The 15,522-nt window shown below is 36.6% G+C and overlaps 1 protein-coding gene across 1 annotated transcript; it reads right to left on the reverse strand.

Annotated features, from left to right (window-relative positions):
- Positions 1 to 9,213: 9,213 nt before the first annotated feature.
- On the reverse strand, positions 9,214 to 15,188 carry LOC145772839 (apolipoprotein D-like). The gene is made up of 6 exons (XM_082584722.1): positions 15,061 to 15,188; positions 13,729 to 13,853; positions 12,050 to 12,150; positions 11,030 to 11,134; positions 10,377 to 10,456; positions 9,214 to 9,721 (listed from the first exon to the last, which is right to left on the reverse strand). Exons 1-6 carry the CDS (start codon positions 15,175 to 15,177, stop codon positions 9,581 to 9,583), a joined length of 669 nt encoding a protein of 222 aa, XP_082440848.1. The 5' UTR covers positions 15,178 to 15,188; the 3' UTR covers positions 9,214 to 9,580.
- Positions 15,189 to 15,522: the final 334 nt, after the last annotated feature.

The raw sequence follows: 15,522 nt of genomic DNA on the forward strand, positions 1-15,522 counted from the left end.
ACTGTGAACAGGTTTATTTACAGCTATTCCATTGCAGGCAATGCAAAAAAAGTTGAAAAAAAAATTTTTTTTCAGGGGGGGGGGGTGAAAAAATTTTCGAAAATTTTAATCAAAATCTAAATTTTCAAATTGACGTTGCACGGTTAATACTGAACCAAACGTGCTCAGATTTGGTTTGTGGGGTTTTTAGATGCAACCTAACAATTCCAGGGGTTCCCACTGAAATTCGACAAAAAAGTGTTTTTTAAACAACCCTAATGTTGATTTTAAAGTTGCCGTAGTTTCACGTGGACAAATTTTGTTTAAATGAAATTCATGGTTTGCGTTATAGTTAAAGATTTGGCTTAAGTGAACGAAAAGGCATGAAAGTGACAGTTTTTGTTTATTTTTAAGCGTTTGGTTTAGCATGTTGTCAAATCACGCAGCCGCGTGCTCTCAGTTGGTGTTGAACTGACTTTCTTTCAAGCAACTGATAGCTCGACTGGTTCTGTGCCCGACTTTGCGCGCGAAGAGATGTGCGCTTGAGCAACGCATCTTGGAAGACGACTTTTCCATTAAGCGTCACCTAGTGGATGGAATATTCGAAAACAACAACAATAAAGCGGAAGCTTCACTGCCGATCTCAGTAACCACTAACTGGGCGTATGTCAGTGGTTCAAAGCCGTTACAAGTGTGCGAAACTGCCAGGAATCATAGGCTTTCTCAGTCCGAGGATAAAGATTCAAAACCATCAACGCAGTATAGGCCTACATTGGAAACAGCTAGCTGCACCACTCATAACAAATTAAGCTACGCGTGTTTTGACGGTGATTCAGCGTTTGAAAAAAAATCTTTTTGAAATCGAGAGAAACAAAATCAGGAATGGCAGACTTTAGATATTCCTAAACGAAATGTACAGTAGAGCAAAATGGTTGGGATGATTGATCTACATAAACAAAAGCACAGAGCCAAAAAATCCGGCAACTCGGTAAGGTAATAAAGATGTAGAAATAGGCTAATAAGCTTTTTAAATACCGACAAAACGATTTTTATTTTTTGAGTTAGGGAACTAGTCCAAGTTACACTACTTTCCCTTACACATGTATCTATAGGCTTGCAAGATTCTCAAGCAGATATTGGCAAGCACAGAGTGAAAGACTATAATCACGCTTTTGCTGTGATATTTTCACAATTTCTCTACTCTGTAGGTGATGTTTTGATATAGTGGCGTATTTCCTGTTAAATAACAAAGTCATGACACCGATCATCTTTTGTTTACCTCTGCTACCGAAGTCAGTTCAAGTCACATTATGCTGCCTACTGCAAAAGTCAACCTCATGGTAGCGTAAGTAAGCTAAAGATCGCAAATGTTCATCGTGCAAATTTTTGAGCATACATTATAGCCTAACGACTTGATAACCGTAGCTTATGGCTGTTCCGTGGAATCGTGTTTCGATAAAGCAAACCTCCCACACCATCATCTACCTACTTTTCCAACTCATGCAGAATATTGATCAATCGTTAGCCAAACCACGTCTGCAGACGTTGAATCAATGTAACCATGACGGATATTGCTGTCTGGGAGATCATCAGTCTTCGTTTGCATTAATGCAACATCTGCAAATGTTAAATCGATGTAATAAAGGACTAATTAGATAATTGGGTGAAAAGTAAAAGTGAGTCCCATATTTGATCCAAGCATTGGGGGATGAGAAGGTTCTCCTTATGCTAAGCCTTTGGCACGAACAAGAGTATGGTGGCCAGTTCCTTTCTCTCGACCACCTTTCAATAACTACGCCCACCCAATTTATTAGGCCTACAGCCCTACACCCTGGGTAATAATAAAGTTATGATTTCTTCTATTGTCGCTCTACAACAGCTAAGCTCTTTTAACGACAGGGTCCATTTTTTATCAGATTTACGATGTCATCACATTATTACCCGACTTATTCTCACTGCGTTATGCGAGAAAAAACTCATAATATATAAAAAATTATCTTTTGCAATATTTACACAAAGCCATTTCAATCACGTAGTCACGTAGAGCAGAGGTTTCCAAACGTAATTAAGGAAGGCCAGATGACTGGAGAAGAGATGCTGTGAACTGGATTACCATTTTGTTTTAACACAGTCGGCGATCTGTGATGGGGATTCAAAAGAATGGATATGAGTTATTTCGTTGCAACTTATGCAACAATTAACACGTTCAGTTGTTGCAGGTGTATGGTTATTATGTTTATTATTACGTTGTTAAATAAGACTAGGCCTATTATCTTTTCCTCTTGATGCGTTGACAAAAGATTAGCCTATTTTGGATTAAATTGGTTTGTGCATGTTTTGACAAATGTGTACAATATTGGAAAGGAATATAACATGAAAATCAACACAAACAAGACGAAAACGATGATTATTACAAGAAAAGAAAATGTACCAAGTTTAAATATTAGGCTACTATTGACGGAATAGTCAACTTGACGGAATACTCAACAATAGTGCTAACCGGCATACGCCAACTAACAGTAACCTGCACTTCAAAGAATTTTCAATCTTTATCGTTAGAACGTAGGAAGCTATTTTAATTTAGTTATTTTATTAGTATAAACTAGGCGTAACATTGAAGCAGCTGAAATGTGGTTTTACAGGAGAATGCTCAGGATTTCATATACTGATCACATCACAAATGCAGAAGTTTTAAACCAGGTACATCAAGACAAGGAACTATTGAACAACATAACTCAAAGGCAACTCAAATTTCTCGGTCACATTATCAGAAAAGAAGATTTCGAAAATCTCTGTCTAAGCGGCCGCCTTCTCGGGAAACGTGCTCGTGGCAGACAGCGAACAACATTTACGTATATCCAATTTCAATACATCAATCAGCCAACCAAGAACACTTTGGGACACTGCGCGACAAAGGGAACACTGGAAAAATTTACGAACTGAGCATCTAGTTCATCAAAGGCCGCATCGGCTATGATACTGATACTGTTGATGATTGACGGAATGCTGGTCGAGCAAGTCAAAAGCTTTTCCTATCTGGGACACACAATAACTGAAAATGGCAGATGCGATACGGAAATATTGAGACGAATAGGAATAGCAAGAAACAACTTTGTAAAAATGAAAAAGACATTAACAACACGTAAAATTAACATCAACACTCGAAAACGAATTGCGAAATGCTATATATGGAATACGTTACTCTACAATGCAGAAACATGGACACTGTCATCACAGATGGTTAAACGACTTGAGGCATTTGAAATGTGGATTTATAGAAGAATGCTTAAAATTTCATGGAAGGATAAAATCACAAACAAAGATGTACTATCCAGAATACAAACCAACATGGAAGTTCTACAAACAATTAAATCAAGAAAATTAAAATATTTTGGCCACAAGATTCGCAATAATTCTATTCAACGACAACTACTATAGAAGGAAAAATGAATGGCAAACGAAATAGGGGCAGACCGCCAAGAATTTGGACTAATGATATTGAAGACTGGTCAGGACTTAACTACAAAACTGCAATAGAAAAATCTCACAACAGAGAAACTTGGCGTCTCATTGCCTCCAACCCTCGACGAGAGGAAGGAACTTAATGATGATGATGTTTTGAAACAGATTTGATCGGAAAGCACTGGTTTGTTTTGGAGCTGTACCTATTAATAGTCCATAAATTTACAGAAGATCTGGTGACACTTTTGCACAAGCAATGTATTCTCACAACCAAGATGGCGTAAGTTGCGCTTCTCGCTACCCTCTTGATTTTTTTTGCCTAACCCAAGTGGGCCAGGGTAGGCTATAAAGCCGTAAAATCTGATGTCAGCGGTACACCATGTTGCATTCTAATTCTAAGTGTCTTACATTGAGTTTGATGCGGTGGATGTCCGCAGGATGCCGTAACATTAATAGGAGAATCCAGATGGTACTTTGTGTCCGCACCTGAGATGATTCCAGATGTTCTTAATTTTTCCAAAGTTCCCAGGCAGGTAAAGAAACCCCGCATATTCGTTGGTTATAGTGCCCTATTCATTGGTTATAGTGCCCTATTTATTGAATATAGTGCCTTATTTATTAGTTATAAATCCCTATTCATTGGTTATAGTGCCCTATTTATTGGTTATAAATCCCTATTCATTGGTTATAATGCCCTATTTATTGGTTATAAATCCCTATTCATTGGTTATAGTGCCCTATTTATTGGTTATAAATCCCTATTCATTGGTTATAGTGCCCTTTTCTTAGAAGTTTCTGATTTGATTCGATTTTCTGATTTTGGGGTTCGAGGATTTCATTGGTGTCGGGCCCAAAATATCCTCTTAACGGCCCTAGGCTGAATGATTGTAGCCTATCAATTTAAACGTACCTGGCGCCAATAAGTACATTAACTTAGTCCCAGAGAAAATTCTGAAGAAGGCATGCAAAGTTTAGCTTGAAGAAACTCATTAAGTTGTAATCATGCCGACCTTTATGTAAACGTTATTGTTGATCTTTCGTAAAGTGTCATTAACATATTTCTTTACGGATTTTCCACTTGTCTGTATATCCTCAAAGTGTATCCAAAACTTGCCTATGTTTTGACTAACAATCCAATTATTGAGAGGGAAGCTCAGCAAATTTAATGTTGTAAAATATCTTACCGGATTATAGCCTATCATTTATAAATGTCAACAATAAAACAAATTAAAAAACTTAATGACTAAGTTTATCTTAATTTACATGAAAACAAAAAATATGAATTTTCTTTCAAAACGTTTCATAATGTGTCAACATTGATCAAGAAAATATTTACTCTAACAGCAACAAACGCTTTTGGTTAAAATGCTAAGGAAGATGATTAGAGCAGATTTAATCAATTAAGTCTAGTATTTGAATTTGACCTGCCGTTTGAGTTCACCTCCTTCAACAGAGCATAGAGGTGGACAAATCGAAAAGCATGGTAAAGCTTGAAATAGTCTTTTTCTTTTTCAATTATCTGGCTTGGACCTGCCCCTGACGGAGTCATATAAATGCAGTATAACTGTTCTTTTTTTAGAATTGTGAAAGATTGTTTCAACCTTGTTATTGAATGTATCGGATGGACATGCTGGTTTGACCACCATGGAGACAGTGTTTGTTTTTAACACTTGACAGACTTCCTTCATAACGAAATCCTTTTGCCACGCAACTGTAAACAGTTCAATGTAAACAAAACAAAAAACAGCACAAATCATCTGCTCTAACATCTGCACAATGAATTTGATTTGTGTTTCTGGAAGGACGAAACCGACGGAGCCTCACATGCTATTTGAATAAAACCTTTTGAGAATCCCAACAAGAAAAAACAAGCTGTTAAGATGTTTAGAAGAGTAGCAACTGTATTTGCATTAACTTTACAGTAGTTACACGCCTGTAAACAAAAGCAGATTAAAAAGCAATTTTGGGAAAATGTCACAACTTTCCACATAAGCTAATCATTTCAAGGAAGTATGAAAAGAATGGAAACCACCCACAAACTGGAATAAACTTTACTTTGTGGACTCTGGAGAAAAGAGAAATGTCCAAATCTCCCTCCTCCAGCTTTACTCTTGTGTATAGGGTACTATTTTATCAGATTTTTACAGCCAGAATTTTTTTGCGGAGAGCTAAGGGATCGGAAGTGATTATTGTTTACAAAAGATTAAGGATTTGAACATTTAATGGCTTTTCATCTATTTAAAATATAATTTTTTGTTTTTTTCAAGCCAGTTGTAGGCCTACTGCTATCAATTTATTGCAAGTGTTTCGTTTCGATTTAGTTGTGCTGATGAGTCTTATTGGACGAAAACCGTTTCCGCAATATGAATTATAAAATTTTATTGAAATACTGTTATGAGTGTTAGCCTAGCCAAATGATTTAAAGGTTTAAAGACTTTACGAAAAAAAACTATTGATTTATTTTCTTGATCACGGTTCAATCCGTTTCCTTCGGTTCAATTCCATTTACTTTTTGCAAACTTTTTGCAGATGAATTTATCTTACTAGATTTTTTTTGCATCAGGTTTTTGGGCTGGTATTAAACAAATCACCTTTCCTGTTTAGTAACATACCCCGGCTCGGTACCCCAGCTGAGAACCCATAGTTTACGTTTAAGTGAACTTTTCTTAAAATGTTCGAAACTGCATCGTTTGGGAGAAGTTTAGTTTCGCTGCAAAAAATTTTGGAATATTATTTTGTTAATAGTCAGAAAATTGTTAAACATCTCCAATTTTTACTGGGCAGCTAAAATGTTGAATTTAGATAGAAATTTTATTCACTTTGAATGTAATAATTGCATTAAAGGTTTAAGAAAGAAAATATTGCAAACTATCGCTAGAGACAACCCCATAGCGTTTGTTGTTACACATACAAATAGAAATTGTTGTCGCTTGAAATCAAAAGTCATTTTTTTAAATCCTGTTTTTTTTTACTGAAACAGATATTCCGTTATCAGTTTGTCATTACTTCACCGCAAAGCTCTTAAAGCACAAACTCAAATAGACTCAGTGAGCCTGTAAGTTTTTCCTCTTCCCTATACTTTTCTCTAATCTTTACATCTGCAAAGGCCAGGTTATAGATATCAATGACAACATTAGCGATATAAAAACAGAACGCAAACTATTTTTAGAAAGTAATTTTAACCATGGCTTGAACATGTTGGCAAGACGTCGAGCAAAAACCTTAAAAAGTCTAAGTGACCTCCCAGACAGCAGAATCCGTCATTTTTACATTGGTTCAACATCTCTAGACGTAGAATCAGTTTAAATGTAAAATGACGGATTTTGCTGTCTGGGCAGATTTATGGTTCGTTGTTGCAATTTCACAATTCTCAAAGTTGTTGGTTCGTCCTGATGCAAGTACTTTTTATTTTAGATTTAACATCGTTATTGGCAAGGGTATAGTCAGGGGAGAGGGGCGGGGAAAATTGCCTTTTTCGAAATTTCTAAATCAACATTTTTCACTCTGTTTCAGCATCATTTAACAAAGTTGTACTATTGATTTAGGCTGAAAGTACTGTCAGAATGCGCAATTTTAAGGTATTTGTTTCAAAATTTTCTGTGAGAGAGCCCCATAACCCCTATGGGTACTTCACCTTCGGTGACTCGTGGCCGGTCATATGCGAAATAATACTTAATTCCTCCCGAAACGTTGTGTTAGCTACGTCACTGGATATTGGTATCATTATCATCTAAATTGAAGGGCCTGTTTGTAGCTGTTTAAAAAGAGCATAGTTATCAAAACCACGGAAACATATTTGTTGTTTAAACAAGTTCTCGCATGCAAATTAATTAGCAAATAGTTCTAACGCCTACGCTTAATTGATCCTGTTTACGAGTTACTTTTGCGTTAATAGTCTATTGCGTCTAAAAAGATTACTGAACAAGTAAAATGACTATATTAAAGTAATGATAAACACTAAACAGCCTGTTTCGCAGTGGAATTTGTAGATTTTTATTCAAAAAGAATTCAAAATTTCAACACTGGTATAGAAACTTGGAGACTGCAAATGATGGATTGTGTCAATAGACATTTTGCTTATGTTATTAGTAGTTGATTACTTCCGCATTTGTTCAAATTGTATCATCTTCTAATGACGTCACATGTAGTTTTTGTTAATCAAATTATAACTGCAAACTGCACGAATATGTTGCCATGCTCGCAACAATCAGACAAAGGAGAGGTTAGATCGGTTGCATATTTGTGTGCAATCATAGTTGGTTCAAACTGAACTGCTTTAAAGTCAACAAACAGCCACAATTCAACTAACGTGTTTTCAAACCTTGGTGTTGTTCAATTTTGAAAGTTCCAACTTTTTTAATGCCGTATTGCAGTGCCAATAAGGTTTACTGGCATCAGCTCGTTCTGAGAAGGGCAAGAGGTTAAAATCATCGCTTGAAAACTGGTAACCAAAAAGGTAACGTCAATCAAACCTACCCCTTTGTCTGATGTGACTGACCCTGAATTTGCCGGAAGAATTTTGCACTTTAAATGCACAGCAGCTTCAGTCGCTTTTATTCCTTTGCTCTGTTAATGTCTTATTTTGCACTTTGGAATTGTGAAAGATTCGACGAAACTTTCGTTTTAAGACACGACTTCTGTAGTCTTCTTGTTCGACGGCTGCTTAGTTATCATTATAACTGCATGAGACTTTGTCGTGGTGTAATTATGCCCTGTAGTAGAGTTCAGCAAGTATCACGTGGTCTATGATACGACAATTCGCAGAGTGAAGTCGTGGACGAATAAAGTCATTTTCACAGAAAACTGTTCGTGCAAATGAATTTTGAAGTTGCAAAATTATTACAAGGCATCTCGTTGTAGCAAGCGTGATAAATCACTCCCAATTGAAAGGAGGTTTAAAACGCCAGCATTTCAATTTTCAATGAAATGAAATGTCAACTCACATCATAGACATGTTAATTTATTTTTATATTCAGCAACTTTCCTTGATGCGTGAATAATCACACCGGTAAGAAAATAGTCTAATAATGGTGTCTGCTAACCTTTGTTTTGAGTTATTGGTGTCACAGATAATATAATTAATTATACAAGGATCCGTGTGTTCAGGGTGAAATGATTGTTCGAAGATAAAATAAATAAAATTGGGATGATTAGTAGCGTTGACAGGGGAGGTCCAGGGTTACTTTGAACCAGGGTTGAGGGTGATTTTAGGGGCCTGTAACCTTTTCAAGGGGCCCGGGAAACCCAACTTAGTCTTTGGACGTTTTTTTGCGTCTTATAGTGTGTTGTTTTGAGAAGTGTTTTGATTTAGGGGCCAAGGATTGCATTGGTGACGCGCCTAATCTATCCTCTCAACGGCCCTGGAGATGGTTTGATGACTTCTAACATATTTCTATAAATAACTAAAGTTAATTTTATTTAAATTTTGTTTACTTTGCCAGAACGAGACTTTGAATTTAAAAACCGTGATAGGCAACTATTGAAATAACCAAGTTAATTGATGTTTGCATAATTATCGTTTGTTGAATCTTCCAGATTGACATGGGCTTATTGATCAAAACACGATTGGTTGGCGATTGGTTACAGAGTTACGTAACTTCTATATTAAAAATTGAAACCCTTGCAAAAACTAATTTGCTTTAACTGCTTTGCTTGAATATTCCATCTGTCGTCTGTACTTCCTTTGTACAAAAAGTGTTTTTGTCACCCATAAATTAAAATAATCATGCAATTCTTTTTGGTTTTAATTTTATTCGGAAACATTAAAGCACAGCATGCAAAAACATGTCATATGAATACAGTCAATAAACTATCAGATGAAAATAATGGTGTTGTAGGCCTACATGTTCCTTAAAAAAATGTTTTTCTCAAACTGTGTTCAATAACAAAAAAACTTTATTTGCAACAATAAATGAGCAACATCACACAACTACAAGTGAAAGAAAGGTTGCTATATTTATGGGGTGCGACCCAGATACTTCGGAAAATAAGGAAATATGCCTCCAAACGTTTTTTCAAAAACTACCTCCAAAACGATACTTACTTTACATAAAATTTGTACTCAATCTAATGGGTATCTTATCATTTATTTAATTTGTTGGGTTGAATATTTAAGGTGATCAACTTTTAGAACAATTGTTCACGAATCAACTTCTTTCAATATTCGATCATGGATCTCTTGAGCTTCATCTCTTCTCACGAGGCCATATAGATTGTCGCAATTATTTTGATCAACACTCTGCATCCACGCCACATTGACATCTTGGCTATCTAGCATTGCCTGCATTATAACAGTATTGTTATGGTTTTATTTATTATCGCTCTACAACTACTAAGGTTTTTTCGAGACAAGGGCTCATTTTCAATTTTGTATCTGGTTTAAAATGTCACCACATTATTACCTGACTTATCCTCACTGCATTATGCGAGAAAGAACAATCGGTACCGTTTTTAAAGTCTTCGGTTTGACTCAACCTGGAATCGATTTCAGATCTTCCAGCAATAGAGTCGAATGCGAAACCCCTTGGCCAGTGAGCTGGTATTGCTTGCACGAAGTTGTTTTTAACAAGACAGTTCATATTTGATACATTAAAATTTCCCAATGCCTGTAGCATTGGGTGTATTGTGTGGTGTGGTAGCCAGTTGGTATCAATGCCCGTAGCATTGAAACAATTGCCCTTAATTGTTAAGTGAGCAAAGTGGCTGCAGGTCACCCGATAACCTTCTTCCACTTTTTACAAACTACAACCAGAAGAGTTCGTTTTGCCCTCAATATACATTTGTATTTTTACATGAAGTGTCTGGGACAAGCAACCACTTCACAATTTCTCAATTCGAAATCTCTGCTACAAATTAACCCAGACGCATTGACATAGTAGAAACAACAAAAAAGAGTACAATAAATGATCATAAACATTTGTTTTGTAGCCTCGTACCGTTTTTGCTCCTAAGATCCCTGAGTCAAGAGTTCTTTTTCGACTCATGATCCATGCATATTCGGTGAAAATGACTTGATCTATAAGAAATATGGTCTTAGTTTTGTTTTGAATTGATTAAAATAACAATACAGCATAATGCTGTATTCATAGCAGGCATACTTTGCACTCAGCACTTTCCAAAGCAGACAGTGTTTCGAAAATTCATTTTGGCTCAAACAAATTGAATTGCATATCGACACACTCTCATCGGCTGGGTAAAACACAAGATCATAGGTTTAACTTCCAACACGAGTGCGTCTTGGCGGCGATTAACTGTAGGCCTATGCATAAACGATGCTAATTCTCTTTTTAAGCAGCTATATTGACTGGACAACTAGACCATATAACTAAAGTTAATTCATTCGTCAAAGTGTGTATGAACTACCAAGTAGCCTACATCGGTGGTTGACATATCGTTAATTATACATATAACAAATTTTAAAAACTTTACCAAAATAATTTTCTCACTTACTTTCCATGTAGTCGGGCACTTGAAAGTTATTGTATATTATTGTAGTAAAATTACTTTTTTCTGGCAACTAACTTTACGCATTTTTTTGTCTATATCGAAAGGGTAATCAGTTTCAAGAGAATTTACAAAAGAAACGTACTTGCTAAGAAACCATCAGGGAAGTAAAACCGATGACAAGTATACGTTATGATGTAGTTGTCGTAGTCTGTATCTATGACGTGAAATGGAGTCGGATACGGCAAACCTAAAATATATATATGTATTGAAAAGTTGCAATAGTGACTAATATGAATAGTCTGTTATAACCTAATAAAATTTTGTCACTAAAAATCAACTTTCTTGCGTCAGATGCGTCGTGTTCATTTATGTAGGCTATATGTCCCTTTTTCACAGTTGGGTTGCCATTTGCACCTCAAGGTGTTGCTATCGTGCCACATCCTTATATTTAGTAAATCATTTCTATTTCTAGCACGCTCTCTCGTTAGCGTTTTATCACTTCTACCTTTTTCCAGACTCTTGCTATATTATGGAAAGTGATATTAATTTTTTGTTTTTATGGTCGGAAATAAAAAAAAAACATGATAATGAACTTTCTCCGTTAATCGGTTTTTCTCCACAACATGTCCATGGATTTCCCATATAAATTTGTACGGCGCTTCAGAATTTAGGGAGCCTTGTTTTAATTTCTTGAGTCTGATGTTGGTGGGTTTTGAATCTTTATTCGCGGACTGACAAATCTGACAAAAGGTTATTCCTGGTTGTTTCGCATACTTGTAGAGGTTTTTAACGCAGGACCGGTTACTGAGGTTGACAAAGTGAAGTTTTGCGATTGTTGAAATGTTGTTGCCGGGGAATTATTCCATCCAGTAGGTGCCGCTGAATAGAGAGCAGTCCTTAGATTGCGTTGCTCAAGCGCACACCCCGAAAGTTCAACCAGCGCCAATTGATCTTGAAGTTTCTTCGTTTACAAAGTCACGCGCTAACCAATTAAGCTATTAGAAGATACTAGTTTATCTCGGACTATATAGTGTTCTATGGTTATATGGCATAACCTAAGTTAGGTTTGATAACCTCATTTCACGAGTTTTCAAATCATGTTCTCAAATTATTGGTACAATACTGTTGTGATGAATTTTTAATTTTTATAGGCTGCACTTACGCGGGTGTAAAAAATTCAATGAAAGTTTTGATTTCACGTCGTTGGGATTAGGGTTGCCAGTACTTATTGCAAATTTGTAAGAAGGGCTTTGGAAGAAGCGTCTGAAAAATAAAAAGCGTTGTTGATGAAAGGAAGGAAGAAAAACATTTGTTGATCTATGAATTTCAACTTAAAAACCATTGTTGTTTTAACACAAGTAATTTATCACCCAGCAAGACGGTGAGCAGAGTTGAGCACAAACTAGCGCCAAATTGGACATTTTGGCAATATACACCTTAACGCAGCACAGTTTCCCCGCGAACTAGCAGCCACCATTGCGCCGCGGCGATTTGGTTAGAAAAGGTGGGACAGTTTTCCTTATGTACTCAACTGACTGCAGTGATTAAGATCTTTTTTGCTCTCGATTCAGTTGCAGAAGAAAAAAGAGTATTGGCAGAGTGGGAATCGAACCCACGCCATCTAAATGACTATTCCTTTGCCCTAACCCAGTGGTTCTCAAACTGTGGTACGCGTACCACTAGTGGTACGCGGGAGCTTTCCAAGTGGTACTTTGCTATGCCACACTTTTGTTGAAAATGCTCTCAGAAGGCACCAAATTCAAAGTAATTTTTCAAAATTTTCTGGGGGAGGTCCCCCAGACCCCCCGCCGCTGTGTGTTGCCTTCGGAAAAGTCAAACCTCTCTTTTCAAAATTCCTGGCTATGCTACTGGGTGGTACGCAGCGCCAGTGAAAGTTGCTAAGTGGTACGAAATCACTAAAAGTTTGAGAACCACTGCCCTAACCCATTAGGCCATGCCACTGTTAGCTCCTGACTTGGAAGGGCGTCGGTTTACGAAGATTTGCTTGCCTTAATAAAACACTTAAGGATATCTTTAATGGTAGATATGGAGCCGAGGATCCAACAAACTAAATCTTAAATACCAGGCATACGTGTGGATGCCGCAAAAGCGATTAGTATCGTGGGAATGTTACTAAAGTCATCATCATCATCATCATCATCATTATCATTATCTTCATCCTGTGGTAGCCCACTGCTGAGCAAAGGCCTTCCCCTTTTCTTGCCAATCCAGTCGATCGTGTGTTTTTATGTACTAGTTTGTTATTCTACATTCTTTGTCAATTTCGTCTCTCCATCTCATTTTTGGCTTTCTTCGTTTGCGTTTGTTTTCCCAGGATGTCCAAACTGTTAATATGTTAGGCCATCTGTTGTTCTGATGTCTTGCTATATGACCTGCCTATGACTATTTTAGTTTTTTGATGGTTATCACAGTATCTCGTAATTTTGTTTGATTTCGAATCCATTCAGCAGTTTTTTAGTCTTGCCGTGATGAACCCATCATAATTCCTTCATGTGTTCTTTGCATAGATCTTAGTTTAAGAGTCAACTTTTGAGCTATAAACAAAATTAAAAATCAACGATTGTGCTCAGTCTGGGACATAAAAGCAGTAATTTTATGTTGTAGGGTAGCCTCAGAAGCTCTTGAAATTGATCCAGTGGTCATATTTTAATGCAATGGCTTTGGTTATGACGCAAAGCTGTATAAGAGGCCAGCTTCCACATTTTGCTTTATAACCAAACTTCCTTTCGACGCTCTTGCTGAAAAGCTATGTAGGCAAATACAAAATGTAGCCTACTCTTTTTATTAAAACATTCAAAGAGTGCTTTTGAAAATACTTACAGAATTTCTTCCCACTGCATTAATAATCTCGATCCATTCTGGATTGCTGTTTGATTGATTTGTGTGCAAGCTCCTCCCTCCCAGGGGTTGGGAGTTCGACTGATCTCAAACCATTCTCCTTCCAACTAAACAAAACACAACAGTGATGCACTGTTACGCGTATTTACTTAGGCATACTCAGCTTATAGACCTAGCTTACAGTAAATGGTCTATGCGAGGAAATGACTGGTTGAGTAAGGTGCTTGACGTTTGCACGACTGTGAGTTAAATATTGTAAAACACGGCTGATGCGCTGATGCCTATGATGTAATACATTAGCCTATTGAGTCTAGCGAAAGGCGACGATAAGAAAAGAACTTACCAATACTATAGGTTACAATCATAAGTGTTGTTCCCTTATTTACAGTATAGGCTATTGTTCGAATTGATTGAAACTGTCAAGAATACAGGCTGAAATTGTGTAGAACTTACCAGTATGAGAAACTTATTTCTCATTCAAACAATGAGTAAGAATAACCTCCAAAGTTACGAAACTACACACAAAAATCGACAAGTTCCGTGAAAAAAAATCAAGCTATTCCGTACTTTACTTTTATCACAGCAGCAAGCCTAGTAGCTTAGAATCAAAAATTACAATCTCCTCACACCGAATGCTGGGTAGCAGAGTGTAGGTGGACACTTAGGCTACAAGCAAGTTAAATAAGTCTAATGTACAAGCAGTAAAACAAGAAAATAAATAACAATAATAATCTTTTTTCACATATGTTGGTTGTAAAATTGTGCCAATAAAAATTATAGGCCTACAACACGATAAAGGATGGATAAGCAGGGCTACTTAACTAGCGGACTGCGGTCCGGACCCGGACCTTCTGGGTGTTAATGATGGATCTCGGGCATTGGCTTCTGGAGGAATCTCTTTAAACAGATTTCTATTGGGAGGAAGCAATTTTTCTGTGATTATCCTAATAGCTGGAAGGTGAAACCCCGCAGACCTCAACACTTTGTCAAAAATTTAAGTCGAGTTACATTTCACCTAAAAGAAAATCGTTCGGTACTGGTACTGATATTTCAACTCTCAAGGTTGCACATGAAATAGCGTTCATCGGACAGCTAAAAACACTTGTCAAACTAGACCTTTGTTAACATTAGTTGAGACTTGAGTAACCATGTGATAAAGGATGGGTAAACGTTAGGTATAGCCTATGTGTGAATTTAGCGAGAACAAACGCCAAAACAAATTATTGCCTGCTTTATAGAAGCCAACAGTTTTAATAAACAATAAGTTGTTAGTCTTGTAGGCCTATAACTTAGTGTTTTTAGTAAAGAACTTACTCTTTTGATATCTAGATCTTGAACCAAGGATACATCCGCGCATCTTCGTCTTAAAACCTGTCCTTCTATACATCCAAGCAGGCATACAATAACTAATAATAACAAATACGCTTTCATTCTGTCGGTTTCTTAACCTTCTCCTAAGTGTATAGTTAAGTAATCAGTAAATCTCTAGAAATAAAAGCTGAGCTAAAATTGGGTTGTAATATTAATTAGGTTCACTTTCTATTTTTTAACCCGACTGAGGAAAGAGATTGCCACTTATTCAAAGACGTTTCTTTGTTTTAGCTGTCTTGCCACCATACAAATATTAATGTCCAAGTAACAACACTACAGCAGTGTTAGTTGCATTTGCTATTGCGTTTACTTGTCATATTTTCTAATTTTTTTCACATAAAATGGTTAAATGAAATATTTTTTTATATTTTGTATCAAAGTTTACAAGTGATTTAAAATAAGTAC

This window comes from Aplidium turbinatum, chromosome 6, assembly GCF_918807975.1.
Source record: "Aplidium turbinatum chromosome 6, kaAplTurb1.1, whole genome shotgun sequence".
In the NCBI taxonomy this organism is placed as follows: domain Eukaryota; kingdom Metazoa; phylum Chordata; class Ascidiacea; order Aplousobranchia; family Polyclinidae; genus Aplidium; species Aplidium turbinatum.